Source organism: Oncorhynchus masou, chromosome 30, assembly GCF_036934945.1.
Source record: "Oncorhynchus masou masou isolate Uvic2021 chromosome 30, UVic_Omas_1.1, whole genome shotgun sequence".
Lineage (NCBI taxonomy): Eukaryota > Metazoa > Chordata > Actinopteri > Salmoniformes > Salmonidae > Oncorhynchus > Oncorhynchus masou.
In genome coordinates this window covers 46,872,923-46,900,852 of record NC_088241.1, presented here as the reverse complement: position 1 = coordinate 46,900,852, position 27,930 = coordinate 46,872,923, and the positions used below count along the sequence as shown (strand labels likewise).

The 27,930-nt window shown below is 41.6% G+C and overlaps 1 protein-coding gene across 3 annotated transcripts in view; it reads right to left on the bottom strand.

The window, feature by feature from the left end:
* pde1ca (phosphodiesterase 1C, calmodulin-dependent a) overlaps positions 1 to 27,930 on the bottom strand; it is a 183,024-nt gene that overhangs the window by 71,550 nt on the left and 83,544 nt on the right. For all 3 annotated transcript variants that reach the window (XM_064949150.1, XM_064949151.1, XM_064949152.1), the window contains one exon: positions 26,280 to 26,306. In XM_064949150.1, coding sequence (XP_064805222.1) covers positions 26,280 to 26,306 — 27 coding nt within the window. The remainder of the gene's footprint in view (positions 1 to 26,279; positions 26,307 to 27,930) is intronic.

Below are 27,930 nucleotides of genomic sequence, written 5' to 3'. Positions count from 1 at the left end.
TAGTTGTCCTGTATGGCTCAGTTGGTAGAGCATGGCACCTGCCCTGCTGGGGTTGTAGGTTTATGACTGGAAGTTGCTGGACAGATCTGACCCCTACTCCCTACTGTAATTCCTAATTTGCTAACATTGGGTTGTGGCTGGATTCATCTGGACTACAGCCTTAGTAGTGGTGGTGATGTGGAGATTATATCAGGGATTACAGGGCCAGTAGTGGTGGTGATGTGGAAATTACATTTTATGGATATATGTATATAGAGAGATATGTATATATATACATATATATATATATATATATATATATATATATATATATATATATATATATATATATATATATATATATATATATATATATATATATATATATATAATTTTTTTATTGAAGAAGTAGCAGCTATTCTTCCTGGGGTCTGCACAAAACATGGAACATGACAAAATACAGAACATTAATGATCAAGAACACCAACACAAATTCAAACTAAGAAGACCATGACCAAAGAACAACACAACTACTTAAAAAAATAGAGGCAAGAAGAAAGAAAAAACAAGGTAATGAACACTAATCTCCAACATTTAAGTGCTTTGATATCTTGACACTTCAGGCTCTAGCAGCTAACGAATACAACTAAAGAATAATGTGTGTGTGTGTTTATGTCTCTTCACAGTCCACGTTGTTCCTTGAGGTGTTGTTATATCAGGGATTACAGGGCCATTTGTGGTGGTGATGTAGAGATTATATCAGGGATTACAGGGCCATTAGTGGTGGTGATGTGGAGATTCTAGCAGGGATTACAGCCCCAGTAGTGGTGGTGATGTGGAGATTATATGAGGAATTACAAGGCCAGAGAGCACCAACTGAGCACCAGCTGAGTGACCGACCACGACAGTATCACACAGATCACCACGACAACACAACACACAAATCTATCCATGGGCATGGCCCAACACACCAACTGGGACATGGACACTGGCCAGCAGTTACAGGACAGCAGGAACAGTGGAATAGTCTGGAGAAGGGAGGAAGGCATATAAACAAAACAGCTCAAACCATTTAAATAGAAAGGGAACAGATAAACGTGTGCAAAGATTTTACCCTTTAGATGTCTACTGTCTAACAGTCAGTCAGTCATCCTCAAAAATCATGCTCAAGGATACTAAAAACCAACCACATTTGTTACGTGTTTTGTAGCACCCTCTTGGAGGCTACTGGCTTTCCTCCTGTCTGATGCAGTCTGATCTCGTCTCACTGGTCTTGGTGCTTTGTTGTGTCTCCCTCTATGTGAAGCCCAGTCTGTGGCTGTCTCTGTCATTAACATAGAAGGGCTGGAGAGATGAGATCCCATCTCAAAGGTTTTATGAGTCACAGAGACAGACAGAGGAAGACGGAGCTCAGGTGGCTTTTCCATCAATCAATCTCTCTACCGACAGCCACACTCAACTCTCCACTCTGTTCCTGTCTTACTTTCTCTCTCTCTCTCTGACACTTACCCCTTCCTCCACCTGTTCTCCCTCTCCCTCTCTCTCTCTTCCTCTCTCTTCCCCTCCCTCCCTACCTCCCTCCCTCCCTCCCTCCCCATCATTCTGCCAGTAACCTGATTCAGTAGCACAGGGCTTACCCTCACCCTCTTCTCCCTGCACTGGTCTCACCTTGGCCCTACTTGTGCAATCAAGGTTACATGGCCTAGGATTAACAGGCTCTGCCCATGAGGTCACAGATACCAGGGAGGCACATATATACACACACATATACATACAAACAAACACGCGCACGCATGTGGACACACATATTGAGATATCGATACAGTATCCAAATAAATACACACAAATAGAATGTTTTAATAACCCTTAACAACCATATAGCTCATACTCAATGCGGGGTTAAAAGCTGCCACTGTGACCTGACTTGCCTCTCCATAATATATCCATCGCTGGCTTTGAAAGCCCTTCTCCGGGCAACCTATTCAAAACAGATTCACTTCAATAAGAAAATGAGATGGAGGGGGAAGGAGAGAGAGAGTGAGAGAGAGTAAGAGAGAGTGAGAGAGAGAGTGAGAGAGAGTGAGAGAGAGAGAGAGAGAGTGAGAGAAAGAGAGAGAGAGAGAGAGAGAGAGAGATGGGACATGTAGGATGAGGTCAGGGAGGTGGTTTTAAATATCCAGAGGTCTGACTGGTGCCATGTGTAGTTAGATTGAACAACTCTAATTGATGTAGGTTCACCAGAAAGAGAGCACACACACACGTATCTGTCTTACCTCTATCTGGAAATACTTAAGCGACCCTCTCTCCTTCCCTCGCCATCTCATTTTCGTATCTCTCTCTCTCTCTCTTGAAGGTTAGCAGAGCTTGTAGAGGTCACTACAAGCCTTTAGTCGTCCCTGTCTTTCTCGCCTTGCAATTCGCAGAGAATCATGATCGGACACACACACACACACACACACACACAAACACACACACACACACACAAACGCTTATACTCCGTGTCTTACCTCTTTATGGAAATACACAACCTTCTCCCAGGCTCTCTCTCTCTCCTTCATCTCTCTCCTCCTCCATCTCATTTTCGTATTTCCTTCCTGTTTTATCTCTCTCTCTCTCCATTTCTATGGTGAAGGTTAGCAGAGATTGTAGAGGTCATTAAAAGCCTTTAGTCGTCCCTGTCTCGCCTGGTAAGCCGCAGAGAATCATAACCGGACACACACACACACACGCACGCACGCATGCACGCACGCATGCACACACGCACACACACACACACACACACACACACACACACACACACACACACACACACACACACACACACACACACACACACACACACACACACACACACACACACACACACACACACACACACACACACACACACACACACACACACACACACATATACACACACACACACACACACACTTACACATAACCGTTATACACAACAGCCTGTTGATCATGTGCAAAAACATCAATCAACTGTATACAATTATATTTCATCGTTATCTTTTTTTTCTATGTGATGGACAGTTATATTTAACATTTTACACTATATCTAACCAGGTGTATGTGGATTTACTCTCTTTGTTGTGTTAGGTCTTTTTTTTATCAACTTTAGTTATTGTGAACATTACAAGTTTTGAACTATATTTGCTATTTATGGCCTTGTTTTTGAGTTTAAAAAAAGCATAATGTATGGATTATTTTGACTGTAACAAATACTCAGATAAAACATATTGTGCTATTTATCACAGACTTTCTCCTCTAATGCATCTTCACTGTCAGTTTCCTGGCCTCTCTGTCATGATCAAAGATAGAGTGGATCTACAAGACAGTTCTGGTCGACTGAGCAGGACTGTGTCAATCTCTGTATCCTGTAGTAAATGTAGCTCTGTCCAGGGAGTGTCTGAATAAAAAGGATTATGGGTAGCTAGGCTGTGCCAACTGTCCTGTGCAACCGACCAACCAACCAACCAGGTCATGCCCCGCGAGATCTAAAGGTTTGAAGGTTAGAATCACACACACACACACACACACACACACACACACACACACACACACACACACACACACACACACACACACACACACACACACACACACACACACACACACACACACACACACAGGCACAAACAAATACACACACATGTATACACAGTCCTTTAGTTAGCTCTCCTGTGCTACAGTGATACCCCCAGTCATCTACTCCACATCACATTCCCCAAGCCCCATGAGAAACGACTGATGATGTGTAAGGGTGCACTTGGAGGGATAGTACGGTCTAAAATTGATGTGTGTGTGTGTGTGTGTGTGTGTGTGTGTGTGTGTGTGTGTGTGTGTGTGTAATGTATCAGTGCCCAATGGATTGCCCTCATGCTAGGATAAATGGGTGGTAGATACAGAAGTTTCTCTGAGGGACCATACATTACCGTCTGTTCTACAACCGGGGGCATGGCTATGACACAGTGGAGATATAGAGGACAGAGGTTCTGCTCTGCATCAATTCACTACAACACATTTCCTTGATTTAAAGTAGAAAACAGATAGATACAGTATGCACAGAATTACCAGCCAATATACCATCTTTGACTCTTCTTTAGACTATAAAGTGGTTATAAACATAGCAAAGTAACATATGGTGTAGGTAACTATTTATCCCTCTCCCTCTTCCTCTCCCTCTCTAAGACAGTCATGATTTCTCGACTATGACTCGCAATGTTAGTAGTTAGCTGACTTGTCTCCTAATGTTGGTCTCTCGGGCAGAATCAAGGGCACACATAAACAGTTTCACCTCATTTAGCCTTATCTGGTTGGCTGTGTAGCTATACTCCTCCCAGGGCCAAAATGGTGAAACACCCACCTGGGCAGAGAACCAAAATGGAGGGAGGGCATATCTGGATTGACGCAGAGACTCTCTTAGCAGCCGAAATTATAATACAGCCACGCTAACCCTCATGCATTAACAATAGCCTCAGCCAAAACAGGGTTTCAATTCAACATGGAGGCCAAGAAACCCCTAGAGCGCTTGTCAGGGTTTCGACTTTTGAGTGGGCCTGGATCTTTGCAAGTGTACTGGCATTTGTTTGTGGACTGCAGGCGATTGGCTGGTGAACTTGGAGACTTGGAATATTAATGGAGTTATAGGAAGTGGAACAACATCTATTCTGCTGGCTGATTTGATTTGGGGCCTATCGGCAGAACCAGGAGCGTCATGCACCCATTATTTTAGAGGAAGTATGTGAGGATGGAGTGGGAGAGAATTGTGCATTTTTCCAACACCTGAAAGAGCTTTTTCCTGCAAGCTAGAGCCATAAACATTATACCTAATTCTACAGTGCCGTGAAAAAAGTATTTGCCCCTTTTTGATTTGTTATATTTTAGCATATTTTTGATACTGAATGTTATCAGTGTCACGCCCTGGTCGAAATATATTATGTTTATCTTCATTTATGTGGTCAGGCCAGGGTGTGACATGGGTTATTGTGGTGTGTTTTTGTCTTGGGGTTTTGTGGGGTGTCTAGCATAGTCTATGGCTGCCTGAGGCGGTTCTCAATCAGAGTCAGGTGATTATCATTGTCTCTGATTGGGAACCATATTTAGGCAGCCATATTCTTTGAGTGTTTCGTGGGTGATTGGTCCTGTCTCTGTGTTTATGTTCACCAGATAGGCTGTATAGTTTTTCACGGTCCGTCTGTTGTTTTGTACATTCAGTTATTTCATGTCTAGTCGTATTTTCATTAATAAACATGAGTAACCACCACGCTGCATTTTGGCCCGCTCCTTCTTCAACAGAAGAACGTCGTTACAATCAGATCTTCAACCAACACCTAATATTATATAAAGGGAACCTGAGATTACAAATGACAAATTACCCAAATGGTTCACGCATGAACCGCTCGTTTCAAGTCCTGCCACAACATCTCAATTGGGATTAGGTCTGGCCATTTTACTGCATAGGTTAACTAAGCATACCTCTTTACCTTTTCAATTGTCATTTTCATTAATGATGCACATTGATTCTTGAAGCATTTTTATGCCTTAGGAGGTTAGTACAAATGCCACACAGGTACAGTTGAAGTCGGAGGTTTACATACACTTAGGTTGGAGTCATTGAAACTCGTTTTTCAACCACTCCACAAATTTCTAGTTAACAAACTAAAGTTTTGGCCAGTCGGTTAGGACATCTACTTTGTACATGACACAAGTATTTTTTCCAACCATTGTTTAGAGACAGATTATTTCACTTATAACTCACTGTGTCACAATCCCAGTGGGTCAGAAGTTTACATACATTAAGTTGACTGTGCCTTCAAACAGCTTGAAAAATTCCAGAAAATGATGTCATGGCGTTAGAAGCTTCTGATGGGCTAATTGACATCATTTGAGTCAATTGGAGGTGTACTTGTGGATGTATTTCAAGGTCATACCTTCAAACTCAGTGCCTCTTTGCTTGACATCATGGGAAAATCAAAAGAAATCAGCCAAGACCTCAGAAAAAAAATTGTAGACCTCCACAAGTCTGATTCATCCTTGGGAGCAATTTCCAAACATCTGAAGGTACCACGTTCATCTGTACAAACAATAGTATGCAAACACCATGGGACCATGCAGCCATCATACCACTCAGGAAGGAGACACGCTCTGTCTCCTAGAGATGAACGTACTTTGGTGTGAAAAGTGCAAATAAATCCCAGAACAACAGCAAAGGACCTTGTGAAGATGCTGGAGGAAACAGGTACAAAGGTATCGATATCCACAGTAAAACGAGTCCTATATCGACATAACCTGAAAGGCCGCTCAGCAAGGAAGAAGCCACTGCTCCAAAACTGGCATAAAAAAGCCAGACTACGGTTTGCATCTGCACATGGGGACAAAGATCGTACTTTTTTGAGAAAGGTCCTCTGATGAAACAAAAAAATAACTGTTTGTCTATATTGACCATCGTTATGTTTGGAGGAAAAAGGGGAGGCTTGCAAGCCGAAGAACGCCATCCCAACCATGAAGCACGGGGGTGGCAGCATCATGTTGTGGGGGTGCTTTGCTGCAGGAGGGACTGGTGTACTTCACAAAATAGATGGCATCTCGAGAAGGAAAATGATGTGGATGTATTGAAGCAACATCTCAAGACATCAGTCAGGAAGTTAAAGCTTGGTTGCAAATGGTTCTTCCAAATGGACAATAACCCCAGACATTCTGCCAAAGTTGTGGCAAAATGACTTTAGAACAACAAAGTCAAGGTATTAGAGTGGTCATTACAAAGCCCTGACCTTAATCCTATAGAAAATGTGTGGGCAGAACTGAAAAAGCGTGTGCGAGCAAGGAGGCCTATAAACCTGACTCAGTTACATCAGCTCTGTCAGTAGGAATGGGCCAAAATTCACCCAACTTATTGGGGGAAGCTTGTGGAAGGCTACCCAAAACATTTGACCCAAGTTAAACAATTTAAAGGCAATGCTACCAAATACTAATTGAGTGCATGTAAACTTCTGACCCACTGGGAATGTGATGAAAGAAATAAAAGCTGAAATAAATCATTCTCTCTACAATTATTCTGACATTTCACATTCTTAACATAAAGTGGTGATACTAACTGATCTAAGACAGTGAATTTTTGCTAGGATAAAATGTCTGGAATTGTGAAAAACTGAGATTAAATGTATTTGGCTAAGGTGTATGTAAACTCCCGACTTCAACTGTATATTGTATCATAGTATATAGTATCACCCCAAAATAAATTTGAGTAAGTCTAGCAACTTTGCCAGTAGGCATTTCAGCTACAATAAATAGTCAAGCTACTCTAACATAATTGATAGCCTGAAATTGCTTGGTAGCTAGTTACGAGGTTGGGAGATTGGGAAACTATCTAGCACGCTAGCTAAAGCCAACTTAATAAAATTACTAGGCGGCTACTGACGAGAATGACAGAGAAACAACTCATTTTTTTGGTTTTATTTATTTATCAAGAAGGAATCAATAGGCTAGTTAGCTAATAGCTTGTTCAAATTAATTTACAAATATACCTCCTGCAAGTCATGCCCATCACCTGCAGCTAAAATCAAATCAAACCCTGTGTTTGTCACTCGACACTCTCTGCTCCTCCAATAACGATACTGTTTGCACACACTACAGTATCTAACTTCCTACCAACCATCTCCGTGGTGCACCTGGGAAGGAATCACTTACTAGGGAGAATAGGGTGGGGTACTCGTCACCCGGTCCAGTCAGTGTGTCCCCTCCGCAAAATACAACTGACTATCTTTTTACAAATAAAAAAACATAGGCTTAAAAATGTTGCTTAGTAATACATTTTTCAGATGTAAAATGTATTAAAATAACAAATCGGTACCAGAACCATGTCAGTTCACTTAGTCTCTCTCTCTCTCTCTCTCTCTCTCTCTCTCTCTCTCTCTCTCTCTCTCTCTCTCTCTCTCTCTCTCTATATATATATATATATATATATATATATATATACATACATACACAGTGGGGCAAAAAAAGTATTTAGTCAGCCACCAATTGTGCAAGTTCTCCCACTTAAAAAGAGAGGCCTGTAATTTTCATCATAGGTACACTCCAACTATGACAGACAAAATGAGAAAAAAAATCGAGAAAATCACATTGTAGGATTTGTAATGAATTTATTTGCAAATTATGGTGGAAAATAAGTATTTGGTCACCTACAAACAAGCAAGATTTCTGGCTCTCACAGACCTGTAACTTCTTCTTTAAGAGGCTCCTCTGTACTCGACTCGTTACCTGTATTAATGGCACCTGTTTGGACTTGTTATCAGTATAAAAGACACCTGTCCACAACCTCAAACAGTCACACTCCAAACTCCACTATGGCCAAGACCAAAGAGCTGTCAAAGGACACCAGAAACAAAATTGTAGACCTGCACCAGGCTGGGAAGACTGAATCTGCAATAGGTAAGCAGCTTGGTTTGAAGAAATCAATTGTTGGAGCAATTATTAGGGAATGGAAGACGTACAAGACCACTGATAATCTCCCTCGATCTGGGACTCCATGCAAGATCTCACCACGTAGGGTCAAAATGATCACAAGAACAGTGAGCAAAAATCCCAGAACCACACGGGGGGGGGGGGGGGGCCTCGTGAATGACCTGCAGAGAGCTGGGACCAAAGTAACAAAGCCTACCATCAGTAACACACTACGCCACCAGGGACTCAATTCCTGCAGTGCCAGACGTGTCCCCCTGCTTAAGCCAGTACATGTCCAGGCCCGTCTGAAGTTTGCTAGAGAGCATTTGGATGATCCAGAAGAAGATTGGGAGAATGTCATATGGTCAGATGAAACCAAAATATAACTTCTTGGTGAAAACTCAACTCGTCGTGTTTGGAGGACAAAGAATGCTGAGTTGCATCCAAAGAACACCATACCTACCGTGAAGCATGGGGGTGGAAACATCATGCTTTGGGGCTGTTTTTCTGCAAAGGGACCAGGACGACTGATCCGTGTAAAGGAAAGAATGAATGGGGCCATGTATCGTGACATTTTGAGTGAAAACCTCCTTGCATCAGCAAGGGCATTGAAGATGAAACGTGGCTGGGTCTTTCAGCATGACAATGATCCCAAACACACCGCTCGGGCAACGAAGGAGTGGCTTCGTAAGAAGCATTTCAAGGTCCTGGAGTGGCCTTGCCAGTCTCCAGATCTCAAACTCATAGAAAATCTTTGGAGGGAGTTGAAAGTCCGTATTGCTCAGCAACAGCCCCAAACATCACTGCTCTAGTGGAGATCTGCATGGAGGAACGGGCCAAAATAACAGCAACAGTGTGTGAAAACCTTGTGAAGACTTACAGAAAACGTCATTGCCAACAAAGGGTATATAACAAAGTACTGAGATAAACTTTTGTTATTGACCAAATACTTATTTTCCATCATAATTTGCAAATACATTCATTAAAAATCCTACAAAGTGATTTTCTGGATTTTTTTCTTCTCATTTTGTCTGTCATAGTTGAAGTGTACCTATGATGAAAATTACAGGCCTCTCTCATCTTTTTAAGTGGGAGAACTTGCACAATTGGTGGCTGACTAATTTTTTTTGCCCCACTGTATATATATATATATATATATATACAGTGCCTTGCGAAAGTATTCGGCCCCCTTGAACTTTGCGACCTTTTGCCACATTTCAGGCTTCAAACGTAAAGATATAAAACTGTATTTTTTTGTGAAGAATCAACAACAAGTGGGACACAATCATGAAGTGGAACGACATTTATTGGATATTTCAAACTTTTTTAACAAATCAAAAACTGAAAAATTGGGCGTGCAAAATTATGCAGCCCCTTTACTTTCAGTGCAGCAAACTCTCTCCAGATTTTTGAACCATTCCATTGTAGATTTTGCTTTATGTTTTGGATCATTGTCTTGTTGGAAGACAAATCTCCGTCCCAGTCTCAGGTCTTTTGCAGACTCCATCAGGTTTTTTTTCCAGAATGGTCCTGTATTTGGCTCCATCCATCTTCCCATCAATTTTAACCATCTTCCCTGTCCCTGCTGAAGAAAAGCAGGCCCAAACCATGATGCTGCCACCACCATGTTTGACAGTGGGTTTGGTGTGTTCAGGGTGATGAGCTGTGTTGCTTTTACGCCAAACATAACGTTTTGCATTGAAACCAAAATTGAACTTTTTGGCAACATCTGACCAGAGCACCTTCTTCCACATGTTTGGTGTGTCTCCCAGGTGGCTTGTGGCAAACTTTAAACGACACTTTTTATGGATATCTTTAAGAAATTATTCTTGCCACTCTTCCATAAAGGCCAGATTTGTGCAATATACGACTGATTGTTGTCCTATGGACAGAGTCTCCCACCTCAGCTGTAGATCTCTGCAGTTCATCCAGAGTGATCATGGGCCTCTTGGCTGCATCTCTGATCAGTCTTCTCCTTGTATGAGCTGAAAGTTTAGAGGGACGGCCAGGTCTTGGTAGATTTGCAGTGGTCTGATACTCCTTCCCTTTCAATATTATCGCTTGCACAGTGCTCCTTGGGATGTTTAAAGCTTGGGAAATCTTTTTGTATCCAAATCCGGCTTTAAACTTCTTCACAACAGTATCTCGGACATGCCTGGTGTGTTCCTTGTTCTTCATGATGCTCTCTGCGCTTTTAACGGACCTCTGAGACTATCACAGTGCAGGTGCATTTATACGGAGACTTGATTACACACAGGTGGATTGTATTTATCATCATTAGTCATTTAGGTCAACATTGGATCATTCAGAGATCCTCACTGAACTTCTGGAGAGAGTTTGCTGCACTGAAAGTAAAGGGGCTGAATAATTTTGCACGCCCAATTTTTCAGTTTTTGATTTGTTAAAAAAGTTTGAAATATCCAATAAATGTCGTTCCACTTCATGATTGTGTCCCACTTGTTGTTGATTCTTCACAAAAAAATACAGTTTTATATCTTTATGTTTGAAGCCTGAAATGTGGCAAAAGGTCGCAAAGTTCAAGGGGGCCGAATACTTTCGCAAGGCACTGTATATAATTTATTTATTTTTCTCCCTCTTTCCATCCATCCCTCCCTCACCCCCCCCCCACTCTCTTGCCCTCATCCCTCCTCTCATTCTCTCACTATTTCTCTCTCTGTCTCCATCCCGCCATCCAGAGCCATGCCTAAAGGCAGCAAACAGCATATATTATTCAGAACTCAGTATTTTGACCACTCTCTACACAATTGAATATTTGAGGTGTTTCCAGGCAACAAGAGAAAAACACGTTAGCTCCTGAATTAATTTGTTTTATAGCATTCTGCACAAGAACATTCATGTCAGACTTGTCATATCAAGTAAATGTCAACAAAGGTTAATAACCATAGTGTAGAAGAGCAAAACAAATAACACCTAATTGCTCCCTAAAAACATATGACGCTAGGGTTAGAGTTGAGGCTATAGGGTTAAACTAGGGTTAGAGTTGAGACTATAGGGTTAAGGTTGAACTAGGGTTATTTTCAAATTTTACCTTTATTTTACTAGGCTAGTCAGTTAAGAACAAATTCTTATTTTCAATGATGGCCTAGGAACAGTGGGTCAACTGCCTGTTCAGGGGCAGAACAACAGATTTTGTACCTTGTCAGCTCGGGGATTTGAACTTGCAACCTTTCGGTTACTAGTCCAATGCTCTAACCACTAGGCTACCCTGCCGCCCCAAAGAGTTGAGACTATAGGGTTAAGGTCAAACTAGTGTTAGAGTTGAGACTATAGGGATAAGGTTGAACTAGGGTTAGAGTTGAGGCTATAGGGTTAAGGTTGAACTAGGGTTAGGCATGAGGGACAGAGCTCTGAGCCTTGTCTGCTCCAACACATCAAGCCCTGGAAGGAAGCGCATCACTATGTGACCTACAAGCTGGGGAGCCAAAACCACGCGTACAAGCCCTTCGCGTGACCAACACAGGCTATCCAGTAGACTATTTGACAATTCAGAGGAACCATCAGGCCGAGTCATAAATAGTGAGGGTAGGAGTTAGGGGCAGACCCTAGCGGTTAATGTGAGGCGTAGATCAGTGGCGATAGGGTTAAGGTTAGGTGTGGACTCCCGAAGGTTAACAGTCAGGCGGGCACCCCCACAGGGTTAGGGTCAGGGCACGGGCTACCAGGGAATGCTTTTTTCAAACCAAGCTCAACACGGTTATGGTAGAGGCTAGGGTTAAACCTGGATGTGGAAATCAAGCGCGCGCACACACACATGCACACACACACACACACACACATTCATCAATCAGGCTTCAGGCCAGATCATAGCATGATTTCTGGATATAAATTACATTGTTAACTGAATGGACAAAAGGCAACATTGTGCTGCCCTTTTCCTTGACCTGTCAAAGGCTTTTGACACTGTTGACCACTCGTTAATAATTCAAAGACTGGTTTAAAAACTTCCTGACAGACAGTCTCTATCTGAACTACGGTCTGCTTTCATTGTTTAACAGAACACCTTCATTGTCCTTTAATTAGCATTGAATGTGGGTATACCTAAGTACATGTTTTTTCTTGAAAGTACAAATGACTAATGATTGAAACACACAGTATGTAGTTTAGATGGGTCCCTGCATACAAATATCTGGGCATCTGAATTGATGAAAAGCTGTCTTTTCAAAAGCATATTGACGAGTTCAATAGTTAGTTAGTTAGTTAGTAATGTGAATGTTTTTCTTAAGTCTCTTTGTAATTTTGTATATTTGTATTCTATTGTATTTTGTAAATCGTGTTCATGCAGGGCTCTCTTGTGAAAGAGACCTTGGTCTCAATGGGACTCCCTGTTAAAATAAAGGTTAAAAAAATGTTTTAAACACACACAGGCATATTGGCATCAGGTGGAGCACTGCATGGAGAGGAGAATGAGTGCATCACGTGTGGGCAGACAGGGGTTTAGTGTTGGTCCAGCTATAATACAATTACTCGGTGTGTTTGTTTTTCTGGGTCATTTGTTGCATGCAGGGATTAGAGATTGTAGCAGATCGAGACAGAGATGGTGAGAAGGGGGAGAAAGAGAGAGAGAGAGAGAGAGAGAGAGAGAGAGAGAGAGAGGGAGGGAGGAGAGGAATGGAGTGAGGGAGGTGAGGCAAGGACAACAAATGTTTTTATTCCAAGTTTTAAGACTACATAAATACCCATCACAACCTCAACCTTAGTTCAAAAATAAATACAAATATGACATGGGAGTGATTGGCTGAGGAATACTATTATGACAGCCAATCAAAATGACAGAAATCTGACCTGGGTGAGAAATGCCTTTATGATGCCAATAAAAGCCGACTTCCATCTTCCATGGCCCATTAACCCTACAGCTGCATTGGCTGATGATACATTAACAGAGAGACAGAGGGGTTAACAGACTGACAGGGTCTCCGGTCCTGTAAGTGAGCAGCTGATGAGATGATAAAGTGTCTCCTCTTTGACAGGCATGACAGATAGATCAATCTGAAAGATGGGATGGTTTCACACAGGTAAACATAAATGGCACCACATTCCCTATATAGTACACTATTTTTGACCAGGTTCAATAGCCTCTGGTCAAAAGTAATGTACTATTTAGGGAATAGGGTGTCATCTCAGACGAAGACAAAAGTGCCCTTCCTGTCATAGGTATAGCTGCTAAGAAATTAATGTTAAATTGTGATTGTTTACACAGTGAACTTTATCTTTTGTACTATCTGAACAATTCCTTTTAGCCAAATTCATATTCATGCCATAAACACACAATAAAACACAACCCTTGTGAATGTTTTAAGTAGAGAAACGGTGTAAATGAAAAACGACAGACAGTCGCCTGCCATCGCTGGCTAAGACAGATATTAAGGGGCCTGGGCACTCTGGCCAAAGTAATCCCATAAATATAAGTTGTTCCCTTGGCTGGGTCGGCAGCTTGGCTCCCAAGGCTGGGGCCCTTGATGTGGCCTGATTGTATATGATCACTCAGCTACGAAGCTACGGCCAAATCCATCACAGCTGTGCTTTTATGGGCCTCTACTGACTAATGGTCACAAGCATGCGCACCCACGCAAGCATGCATATGTTTACACACGCAAGCACAAACGGACACACATAAACACACACACACACACACACACACACACACAGAAGCCTGTTTACATTTGGTCTCCTCTCTCAGTGATCATATTTGGAGTCATCCAAAGGTTGCGTTTCTATTTCAAACAGTCACTTTCAAAATGGGGAGCGATGGGGTTGAGAGAGCTGAGGCTCTCATCGAAAGAAGAAAGAACCAGAGACACAACACAACAGAAGAGGCCAAAGGGAAGAAATAGGGTGCATCCCAACTGGTACCCTATTGCCTAAAGTTCACTACTTTTGACAATGACATAAAAATTACTTTGAAGCCCAACATAATGAACAAAGCATTGAAAATATCCCATTGTTTATGTCAGGTCCACATTGGGTAGACATCAAATTACTATGAAATAATACCATATTTCAGTTCTGTATATTACTTTTTATTTGATTTCTTTATTATTTTTCATTCCTTAAAGTCATCATCTCATCTCTGTTCAGTAAGTAGCAGTCAAACAGCCAGACAATGTTATCTCTGTACACTTCATACTGTTCTGTCTTTAATCATCCTATTTAGCTAGACTAGCTGCAGAGTTGTCTGACGAAATCATTTTACTAGTTCTTCAAAGTAGACAAGGCATATTTTCACGAACTGTCTCTCTCCCTCTCTCTCATTATTGTGTTGTGTACATTCCTCTCTCATGCGGTCTGTGGGTATCTAACCTAACGTAGCAGGAGTAAAAGGGAATCTATCTCTGCCCGAGCTGGAAAAAACAGGTGCAATAGATTATGGTCATTGTAGTTAATTACCACATTTCTGCACTGAACTAGGTTGAATATTTGCTTAATGAACACTACAGCTCCCTTCAGCCCAGCGTCCCACACATAGCCGTAGGAAGTAGCACCCCCTGAAAAATCATCATAAAAAAATAAATAACCGATCGATATATAGCCATCTGCAGCACGGGGACCCCCCCCCCCCCCCCCAAACAAAATCACTCCCTTCAGGGGTGATGGAATGAAGTGGGGAGTGATATGTTACTGTTTATTAACCGACAGCTACGCTGTGATGTGTCAACAAAACAACATCACAAAATCACAGCATCCCCCCCAAACAACATAGTTCCTGAGTTGATATTTCCCATGAATGATTTGAGAAAACAAACTAAATGGAATTCCAGTAATTGAACCGACGTTGGTCAATTAGTTTTTTCCACCACGCTCACGGGCGTTAGTTTCTTCTCCTCAATAAGTCTGAGTACCTCCCTGACCCATCACCAAACGTGAAGGGACTTCAAGGAGGGCAGTCTCAGACTAAAGTATGTAGTGAACGACAGCGGGGGAATTTAGTGTGAGTGGTCAGGCTACTATGATGAAGCCATGGACTCCTATGTGTTTACAAATTCGTAAGAACTGGTCCTTCTCAACAGTGCAGACCACGAACCACCACCATCCAACTACCTCTCTTGGAGGTGGGGAGTGAGGGGGTAATTCACAGATGGAAGGATGGGGAGGGGGATACAATTTAAACATCAGCCATCCATTTCCTCCCTTCCTAAAAACAGCCTACGATCCATGATCAATCTTTCTATTTGCGCCCCAAACAAAATGCGAGCCCCCGAGTAGCAAGACCTTCAATAAACTTTGACTTTTAATCCAAAGTATTTTACAAGCACTCCCTTCAGGGGTGATGGAATGAAGTGGGGAGTGATATGTTACTGTTGATTAACCGACAGCTACGCTGTGATGTGTCAAGCCTCTCAAGGCTCCAGACTTACCATTACAACTCTATCAACCAAGTTGCGTCTCAAATGGCACCCTATTCCCTATATCGTGCACAACTTTTTGACCAGAGACTTAGGGCCCTGGTCAAAAGTAGTGCACTATATAGGGAATAAGGTGCCATTTGAGACAGCAAACCAAGTGTCCCCCTTTACTCCCCATGCCATTCTCTTTTCCTTCCCCCTCGGCACAGTGTTTCTGCAAGTCACCCTCAATAGTCACCCTCAATAGCCTGTCAGACTCCAACCAACCGTAGATTACAGTGAATAACTATTGAGTTATGGCAGACATAAATTAAGTGGAAATAAATTACACATAGCTTAGAGGGAAGAACAGTTTATTTATTTCCTTGAGGTTCTGACATTTTTGCAGCGAGCAACTATTTATGTAAGGATGGTTATCAGAGGGCAAACGTGAACTGAACGCTTGAGCTACAAAGATAGTCACACTAAACACACACACACACACACACACACACACACACACACTGCTCGTTTGTTCCCCAAAAACACCTCAGGAAGTTCAGGCGACAGCCCTCACGCCACCCTGCACTCAGAGATAAACCACAACTCATTTCAGTCCCCTCCATCTTACTGGGGAGAAGAAAGGAAGGGAAAGGGGGAAGGAGGGAGGAGGAGAGATGAGGGCATAGAGACTCACATCTTCACCTTGCCATTATAGACACACACAAAACCAATCCAAAGTCCATCACATACACACACTTGCACACACACACACACCTGCACACACACACACACACTTGCACACACACACACGCAAACAAACGCAAACACACACACACGCACACACACACACACACACACACACACACACACACACACACACACACACACACACACGGACACGCAAACACACACACACAATTACGGAACCCTTTAATCTCCCCTGGCCCCTGTAGATGGGAGGCTTATCAAGAGGCCCTTTGCTTTCACTTTCCTCTCAGCTTTTTGGTTGAGTAGAGGGTGGGATGGATGGAGGGATGGAGAGCGAGGGCAGCTTCTATCCATCAATTTAAGGTCTACGCATGCTCTGAAAATCTTTCCTTCCAATCTGGCTTGTTCTCTGAACACCAGGCAACAATAATGTCAAACAATATATGAATAGTTTAATTCCAAAACACTATATATCCATTTTCATAAATGTTGGTAAATTAGCTTTTATTGTTTAAAGAGCTTATGAAAGTGTGGTTTCCCCATCTAATCATGGTATGAGGTTGTTCAATGACAGAAATTGTTCAATGACAACCAAATGTATCGCTGCAGAATACTATGGTAGCCATAATGATTAAGTGTGCCTGGAATTCTAAATAAATCACTGACAGTGTCACCAGCAAAGCACCCCCACACCATCACTCCTCCATGCTTTGCGGTGAGAACCACACATGCGGAGATCATCCGTTCACCTACTCTGCGACTCACAAAGACACAGCAGTTGGAACCCAAAATCTCAGACCAAAGGACAGATTTCCACTGGTCTAATGTCCATTACTCGTGTTTCTTGGCCCAAGTAAGTCTCTTCTTATTATTGGTGTTCTTTAGTAGCAGCAATTTTACCATGAAGGCCGGATTCACTCTGTCTCCTCTGAACAGTTGATGTTGAGATGTGTCTGTTACTTGAGCTCTGAAGCATTTATTTGGGCTGCAATCTGAGGTGCATTTAACTCTAATGACCTTATCCTCTGCAGCAGAGGTAACTGTGGGTCTTCCTTTCCTGTGGTGGTCCATATGAGAACCAGTTTCATCATACCAGTGCTTGATGGTTTTTGCAACTGCACTTGAAGAAACTTTGAATTTTCTGTATTGACTGATCTTCATGTCTTAAAGTAAAGATGGACTGTCATTTCTCTTTGCTTATTTGAGCTGTTCTTGCCATAATATGGACTTGGTCTTTTACCAAATAGAGCTATCTTCTGTATACCAACCCTACCTTGTCACAACACAACTGATTGTCCAAACGCATTAAGAAGAAAATAAATTCTACTATATAATTTTTAACAAGGCACACCTGTTAATTGAAATTATTTCCAGGTGACTACCTCATGAAGCTGGTTGAGAGAATGCCAAGAGTGTGCAAAGCTGTCATCAAGACAAAGGGTGCTACTTTGAAGAATCTCAAAAATAAAATATATTCTGATTTGTTTAACACTTTTTTGGTTACTACATGATTCCATATGTGTTATTTCATAGTTTTGATGACCTCACAACTTTTCTACAAGGTAGAAAATAGTAAAAAAATAAAGAAAAACCCTGGAATGTGTAGGTGTGTCCAAACTGTTGACTGGTACTGTATATTTTAAATTTAATCAATATGAGGGAGGCACAATACTGTGAGAGAAAAAGTAGTCAGGTGAATGTGAATATTTTTCAGTCATTCAGAAAAGAGATGCAGTGAAATGTTGAAAGATTTGACGTAAAACAAGAAAGTTGTTAAATTGACTACATGAAAATGAGATCAACAGATCAACTTGTGTGCTACATCACAAACCATGAAATTAGCAAACGCTGTGCTACATCACAAACCATGAAATGAGCAAACACGTGTGCTACATCACAAACCATGAAATGAGCAAACGTGTGTGCTACATCACAAACCATGAAATGAGCAAACGCGTGTGCTACATCACAAACCATGAAATGAGCAAACGCGTGTGCTACATCACAAACCATGAAATGCATAAACGGGAAACATTTCAGCTGGAAGGCCACAGGCTGAGGAGCATTCCAAATTATCAAACCAAAAAGCACACACGTTTGGAACAAAAACATATACAAAATTCTGACGAGGATAGAAAAACAAAAGCACCTGGATGGCGTTCTGCTTATTGTGTGTGTGTGTGTGTGTGTGTGTGTGTGTGTGTGTGTGTGTGTGTGTGTGTGTGTGTGTGTGTGTGTGTGTGTGTGTGTGTGTGTGTGTGTGTGTGTGTGTGTGTGCGTGTGTGCGTGTGTGTGTGTGTGTTTGAATACACCAGCAGGTGTGAGAAAACAGATCGGATCGACGACGGCAGGATACGGGGAGTCTGGAATGGCCTGAGATTTAAGCTGATTCCAGTGTATTTGAATTAGATCATCAGGAAGGAAGGACACACTGACGCCTATTACATCCAACACCACATACGTGTTCACATTGCTAACGGGCAAATATGAGTTTAGGTCATACAGCAATCGACTGAGTGAGAGCTTCAGCAATATCTGCTACACACTACACAAAGTACATGGCGTCAGCAATAGCTGTGACACACAACATAAGTATAGCTTCACAGACATTTGAACTCAGTTGGAATGTCTGTTGATTTGATGTCTTCTATTTGTCTGATGTATTTCAGTCACTTTAACCCACACCGCTTCACACAGTGCACCTGCTTGACTTCAAGCCAGCCATTCTTAATGCACCAATGCTTTGTTTGTCCGACAATGTCAGAGATGGACGAAGACGTTGCATTAGAACCACCCTCACAAGGTGCCACCAAAAAGGCACATTGGACAAAAAGACTTATCCAACAAATGTCTGTCCTCTATCATGACAAAGAGAGTAGAAAGTTCTCCCCAAAGGGACTGAGGAACTAACTATGATAATAGTTCAGCAAGTGTTTCTGGTACTACCTCATCACTGAGCGTAATGACAAAGCAGTGGATCCAAATCATTAAATCAGCCGGCTGAAATCAAAGCCACGCTCTGTGCCTGGTCAGTCTCAAGAAAGACACTGATTCCCAGGAGAAAATGAGACCTAACAACCTGGAATAATAGGTTTGAGTTTTTAGTTTGCACTGCAGACGCCCGGGCCAATCAATGGTTAAGCGATAATGCAATCAAGAGATGGAGTCCATACCTGAAAAGCTGTCTGAAGACAGAAGCTGGACCGATCGATAGGGGGCTGGGAGAGAAGCCTGCTATACTTTGAAGTACACCACTGCAGATTTTGAGACCAGGGCTGAATAGAATATCTATCAAATGGTATTCTGTTTGGGTCTGAGTTTCAGAGCCCCAGAAAGGTAGTGAGTTGTTGGTTTGTATCTGTAACTGGAAGCTGATGCAGGAGGAGATGCTGGCTGATGGTTGATAGTGATGCTGGCTGATAGTTGTGAACATTGCTCAGAACACTGATGTGAAGGGGAACAGCTGTGATGGCTGCTGTTCTTAGTAGCCCCCTCCATCTCACGTCAAACCACATACGCAGTCAGGGAGCCGAAGCCACATGGAACACACACACACATCCACACACACACAGAGCTAAAACAGACAAAGCTCATGTCAGGTAACTCTCAGCATGTAATTTGTGTAGTTGTTAGTTGTTGTCCCACGACATATCAGAGGAGTGACTGTCTGAAATGCCTGTCTTTGAAGACCCAAAGCTTAAGTCCTTCTGTGATGTGAAGTCACTCTGTGGAGTTTCATTCTGCTGCTGGAAACCAAGGATGACTCATGTGTTGGTCCAGAGTGTGAATTACGTGGGGAAAAGGGGAGGAGAATGAGAGATATGAGCCCCGCTAAACTCAACAAAAGTCATACTTTGGGGGGTCTAAATAATACTAATTTAACCATTCCCCTATTTCTTTAATACACAATGTTGTACTTATACAGTGATAAAATTGAAAATATAAGCTTATTTCAAATGAAACAAACAGCCCCAACTCTCTGTCATGGTTTAAAAAACAAAAAACAAAAAACAAAACAGTCTGGTATTTACTTAACCTTTCTTTTTTCACAAAAGGTACATTTGTTAGTAAGAGGCATCAATTAATTTAGGCTACAAGTGTAGGCCCAATGACAATTGCAGAGTGTGACTTTTCAGTGTTTTGTGACAGTTGTCTGTCCATTCATCAAATGGCGTGTACACAGTTTGGATGCTGGAACCATTTTGGAGTGGACGAACTTGCGCAGGTAGCCTTTTATAAAGTGATTTGTCTGACAATCAGATGACTGCGTTCATGCCACATTAAAAGGTCATTCATGTTTACCATTAAATGACATGTCTTAACTATTAGCACCCCCCCAAAAAAATGTCACATAAGAGGCCCCCCCCCCCCACACACTCAAATGTCACATTATAATTCAAACTTTGTGTTAGTCACAAAGGAAATACTACCATACTGGTGTTCTAATACTGCAGTTGAAGAGTTTGGCACGAAATATGTCATTACGAACGCATTTGTTTTTTAGACACAAGTCAATGACGTAATAGAAATAAGATTACTCTAGTATTGAACATATGTTGCATTGATGGCATTTAACAACATATCACAGACTATAGACAGCCATTATGTGTTGTTTTTAAGTTTGAGAACTGGAGTTTAGAAATGGGGGCATCCCTCCCTTGTAATATTCTTGTCTTCGTCATGCATCACATTCTGCTAAAGGACGTCTAAGCTGTTAATTGTCATTTTGGGGAATATGCAATGATTACTTACATTGCTTTAGGCTAGTTTTGGAGAGCAGTTCGACTTTTAATTACCACAGAAACTAATGAAAAATCTACCACAGTCATAAAAGACATTGAAATTCATTGAAACTCCAGCAATGCCAGACAGACAGTCCTGATTACCCCTGTTGGCAAATATCCTCTCCCTCGCTATCTCTCTCTCACACCCAGCCATTAAATGACAGATGCTCTGATTCTCGCTACGTTTCTGCCTCTCTTCCCAGGTTGAAATAAAGTTCTGTAACGGCCTTGTGGCTCGTCATTGTGGCACGCCCAGAGTTTAATCAAACAAAATGGCCTCCACAAAGAGTGACTCATCATAGTTTTACCTAAATACTATCTAATCTGGAGAAGGTGTAATGTCATTAGGGTGAGGATGCATATGGCCAAGGTGCAAGCAGGGTTTTCTGTAGCCTTAGTCAACTGTTCCTGTTTTAACTGAATCGCAGAGTCACAGAAAGTATTCAGTGTTGATAGACAAGTTTAGCTTCTCATTCTATCTTCTGGCACCTCTTCCGGAGTGTTTGGGCACAGGAGGAATGTGAAGAGTGACACTCTGAATGTGCGAGAGAAAGTGTGAGCGACCCTATTTATGGTGCTTATTGTGTATAATGAAACAGCCAAGTGCCGACTGATAGAGACACTGACATTAAACCACAATCTATCTACAGTGGGTATTATGAGTATTCGCCCCCATTGAATTTTTTCACATTTTGTGAAATTAGAAAGTGGGATTAAAGTGAGTTTAATAGTGAGTTTTTTTTAATTAATGAAACATCAAACACTAATATACCTTGATGAGATAAATATTCACCTAACTGAGTCAATAAATGTTTGAAACACATTTAGCAGAGATTACAGATGTGAGTCTTCTTTGGTTAAGTCTATAAGAGCATTGCACACCTGGATTGTACAATATTTGCCGATTTATTATTTTTTTAAATTCTTCAAGCTTTGTCAAGGTGTAGGGGATCATGGCCAGACAGAAATGTTCAAGTCTTGCCATACATTTTCAAGCAGATTTAAGTCAAAACTAACTTGGCCACTCGGGAACATTCCCTGTCTTCTTGGTAAGCAACTCCAGCTTAAATTTGGCATTGTGTTGTACGTTATTGTCCTTCTGAAAAGTGAATCCTGGTGTCTGATGTAAAGCAGACTGAAGCAGGTTTTCTTCTAGGAGTTTGCCTATGTTTAGCTCCATCTTGTTTCTTATTATCCTGAAAATCTCCCCCGTCTTTTCTGATGTCAAGCATACCCATACCATGATGCAGCCACCAGCATGCTTGAAAATACGGAGGCAGTTATTGAGTGATGTGTTGTACATAAGGCTTTGCATTTAGGCCAACATGTTAATTCCTTTGCCATGTTTTTCTTGCAGTATTACTTTAGTGCCTTGTTGCAAACAGGATACATGTTTTGAAATAGTTTGATTATGTATATTTGTATCCTTCTTTTCACTCTGTCATTTAGGTCATTATTGTGGAGTAACTTCAATGTTGTTGATCCATCCTCAGTTTTCTAACATCACAGCCATTGATCTCTGTAGCTGTCTTAAAATGACCAATGGCCTCATGGTAACATCCCTGAGCAGTTTCCTTCCTGTCCTACAGCTCAGTTCAGAAGGACGAGTGTATATTTGTTGTGTCTGGGTGGTTTAATACATCCTCCACAGCATATTTATTAACTTGACCAAGCTTAAAGAGATATGCAATGTCTGATTTGTTAATGTTACTCATCTACCAATCACTGCCCTTCTTTATGAGGCGTTGAAAAGCTCCTGGGTCTTTGTAGTTGAATTTATTCTTGAAATGCAATACTTGACTGAGGGACCTTACAGATATTGTATCTATGGGGGACAGAGGAAGGGGTAGTCATTTAAAAATCATGTAACTTATTATTTGAATTGTTAAGCCAACTTTTACTCCTGAACTAATTTATGTTTGACTGGGGCGGCAGGGTAGCCTTGTGGTTAGAGTGTTGGACTAGTAACCAGAAGGTTGCGAGTTCAAACCCCCGAGCTGACAAGGTACAAATCTGTCGTTCTGCCCCTGAACAGGCAGTTAACTCACTGTTCCCAGGCCGTCATTGAAAATAAGAATTTTTCTTAACTGACTTGCCTGGTTAAATAAAGGTAAAAGAAATATGTTTGACTAAACAAAAGGGGTGAATACTTTTGCAACAACTATATATATATATTTTTTTTTTAACAATTTGTTAACATTTGAAGTTTCATTCTAAAACCTTATCTATTCACTTTCAGAAATGCTAGTAAATTAGCTTATATTGTTTCAAGAAATTATGGAAGAGATTAGTGTATTTTTCATGATGGTTTCATTTCAGAGATACAAATAATATTGTTCTAAATGCTATAAATCCCCCTCACCCTCACATAAATAAGTAGTACAGCTCGGTTTTACAATGGAGGAAAATGTAATTGTATGGTGATTGAACCATTCCTAGCATGTTAATTGTAACGCCAACAAACCTTAGTGACCTTACTATGCTACAAACCTAAGAGCCAGGGGTCTATGGGACTAAGAACAAACAAACAGAAAAACAACAAAAACACCAAGCAGGCAGAGAGACAGAGAGAAACAAAGATATCCACTGAGGATGAGAAAGCTACATGGTGTTTATGTTCCACTGTCAGACCTCTGGCAGAGCTGGACAGACATGTGGTCAATGCACTTCCTCTGTTAGGTTTGTTTGGTCTCTGGGCTGTATCAGGGATAGTTTTGGCTGTCTTCCTTCCCAATATTGTACAAGCTTGGTTTGTGTGTGTGTGTGTGAGTGGACAGGGGGGGGGAGGCAGAAGTCCTTACAAGGATAGTAAAACATTTTCCGGGTCCCCACAAAGAAAAAGGCTATTTTGGGCTTAGAGGTTAGGTTTAGGGTTACAATTAGGGTTATGGTTAGAATTAGGGTTAGGGGTTAGGTTTAGGGTTAGAGGTTAGGTTAGTGTTAGGGTTAGGGTTAGGGAAAATAGGATTTTGAATGGGAATCAATTGTTTGTTCCCCACAAGGATAGTAAAACAAACGTGTGTGTGTATATGAGAAAGAGAAACAAGAGAGAGAAGAGAGAGAGAGACAAGAGAGAGAGAAAATAGAGAAAAAGAGAGAGAGAGAGAGAAAGAAAGAGAGAAGAGCGACAGGAGAGACAAGAGAGAGACAAGAGAGATGAGAGAGACAAGAGAGACAAGAGAGGTTAGAGAGACAAGTGAGACAAGAGAGCGAGACAATAGAGAGACAATAGAGAGACAAGAGAGAGAGCGACAAGAGAAAGAGAGACAAGAGAGACAGATGATAGAGAGAGATAATGGAGACACAAGAGAAAGATGAGAGAGACAAGAGTGACAAGAGAGAGATAGACAAAAGAGACAAGATATACAAAAGAGACATGAGAGACAAGAGAGACAAGAAAGAGACAAGAGAGAGACAAGAGAGACAAGAACGAGAGAGATACAAGAGAGACAAGAGAAACAAGAGAGACAAAAGAGAGAGAGATACAAGAGAGAGAGACAAGAGATACAAGAGCGAGACAAGAGAGAGAAGAGATACAAGAGAGACAAGAGAAACAAGAGAGACAAGAGATAGAGATACAAGAGAGAGAGACAAGAGATACAAGAGAGAGACAAGAGAAACAATAGAGACAAGAGAGTGAGAGACGAGAGAGACAAGAGAGCGACAAGAGAAACAAGAGAAACAAGAGACAAGAGAGAGAGAGACAAGAGAAACAAGAGAGACAAGAGAGAGAGAGAGACAAGAGAAACAAGAGAGACAAGAGAGAGAGAGACAAGAGAGACAAGAGAGAGAGAGATACAAGAGAGAGAGACAAGAGATACAAGAGAGAGACAAGATAAACAATAGAGACAAGAGAGAGAGAGATGAGAGACGAGAGAGACAAGAGAGACAAGAGAGAGAGAGATACAAGAGAGAGAGACAAGAGATACAAGAGAGAGACAAGATAAACAATAGAGACAAGAGAGAGAGAGAGATGAGAGACGAGAGAGACAAGAGAGAGACAAGAGAAACAAGAGAGACAAGAGAGAGAGAGAAGAGAAACAAGAGAGACAAGAGAGAGAAATACAAGAGAGACAAGAGAAACAAGAGAGACAAGAGAGAGAGAGACAAGAGATACAAGAGAGAGACGAGAGAGACAAGAGAGAGAAAAGAGAAACAAGAGAGACGAGAGAGAGAGAGAGAGACAAGAGAGAGAGAGACAAGAGATACAAGAGAGAGACGAGAGAGACAAGAGAGAGAAAAGATAAACAAGAGAGACAAGAGAGAGAGAGACAAGAGAGAGAGAGACAAGAGAGACAAGAGAGAGACAAGAGTGACGAGAGAAAGAGACAAGAGAGAGAAGAGACAAGATAGACAAGAGAGTGAGAGACAAGAGAGAGAGACAGGAGAGAGAGAGAGAGACAAGAGAGATACAGGAGAGAGAGAGAGCGAGACAAGAGAGAGACAGGGGAGAGAGAGAGAAAAGACAGAGAGACAAGAGAGGGTGACAAGAGAGAAAGAGGAACGAGAGAGGGACAAGATAGACGAGAGAGAAGAGAGCGAGAGACAATAGTTCAAGAGGGATGAAAGTTGAATAGCAGCCAGATATAAGCTTCCCGATGACATCATTAATTACACACACACACACACACACACACACACACACACACACACACACACACACACACACACACACACACACACACACACACACACACACACACACACACACACACACACACACACACACACACACACAGCTTTCCCAGACCACACACAGCGTTCTCAGACCTGTACAATAATAATGGGTTTCACATAAAGAGTCGGAGGATATACTACAATACCACATGGAATACCAAAATCATGTAGAAATGGAATAATAGACGTGAATGGGATTTTTGGGGGCTTTTTATTATTTTTCATAGTTGTGGAGATGACAAGTGTAGTATGCATGCTTATGGGAGTGTTTATTTGAAGCTGGGTCCAACTTGTAGGTAACCAGTAACTGATCCAGTCCTGGTCTGAGGCTTACCTTTGTGACGTCTTCTTGTATTTCCTTCTGTGTAAGAAAAACAAGCACACCATTAATGTTTATGGCATCATTCTCCATGTTCTATTGCAATTTCCAGAAGAATCAATCCATCCAATGTATGGATCCATATCATTGTAATTCTATACCGTAGGTAGAGCACTGACGTCATACATTACATCATTCATCTACATACTTGGAATGAATTTGAAAAAGATTATGGATGCGTGAAATTGCATGTTATTCGCTTTATAGTCCACTAATTTTGACCAGGACCCAAAGAGATCTGGTCAACAGTAGCGCACCATATTAGGAAATAGGGTCCCGTTTGGGACGCGCCCTATGTCCTCTGGGTTTTCATCCTATTTTAACCTCTATCGACTCAGTCCGTATCGAGATGATGTTGGTCTAAGTGCATTTGGTACATTTATAGCGGATGATCCCTTTAATCTAAAGGCAACACCATCCTGCATGCCAGACAGTCAACAGTGTTGTTGGCTTCGCTTTGGGACTGATTATCATCCACATCCGTAGAGACAGGCAAATGTGCAGTTCAGAAAGTGATTTGATTGATAAAGAATTATTGTTGAATGGATCGTTTTTGCACAAGCACTCCGACACTTGAAAGGGTGACAGTTGGGTGACAGATTCTCTATTAGCAAATTGAGACGTTTGATAAGACCATATAAGGAAAGAAAACTGAAAAAATGATGGAAAGGAAATGAGTAAATGCGTTTCTGTTCTTTGACATGGTCTATACCTAAACACACGGTGAACAACTCCCAGGGGAGTAGTATCAACAGTCCTCTCTCTCACTCTGTTTATCTCTCCCTCTCTCTTTTTATATCTCTGTTCTCTCTCAGTCACAGTCAGCAAGTGTATGGGACAGATAAGATCATGGATACAATGACCAAAAAACTAAACACGGACCACAGAAACAGAATGTATTCTATGGTCCAGACACCCGGGTTACATGATCTGGCCTGGGTCATGTTCAGCTGATCAGTTTGTCTGTTCTTAGCCCCATAGACCCCTGGCTCTTCGGTGTGCAGCTGACTGCAGGCTGTGACCTCGTGGTGTCAACATATTAAGCTTTGTTGGCATTACTATTAATATGCTAGGAAGGGTTCAATCACCATACAACTATATTTTCCTCCATACACACATAACCACAACACATTTTACGTCTCAACCGTTCATATATGAACCCACCTGGATTGTGGTGAAATTCATACAACTCTCCTAAAGCAAATTACAGATGAATTAGGCCTCAACTTCAATGTCTGTAAGTCTGTGGTCAGTCACCAGTTAGACTCATCTCCCAAAACGCTATCCAGGGCACTGTAAAGCCACAGTAAAAGCAATGAGAGAGAGGGTTTATAGGGCATATAGACATTAAACCACATTCCCCTTCTCTTCCTGATCGCCTGCCTTTTGTGTGTGTGAGAGAGAGAGAGAAAGATATTGAGATAGATAGATCGAGAGAGATAGAAAGAGAGATATAAATATATATATATATATATATATATAGAGAGAGAGAGAGAGAGAGAGAGAGAGAGAGAGAGAGAAGACAGGCTCATGTTGACGTCGTAACTGTCAATCAATGTCATCTGTGAGGAATGATGACCAGACAAGACGAGACGGATGGTCCCTG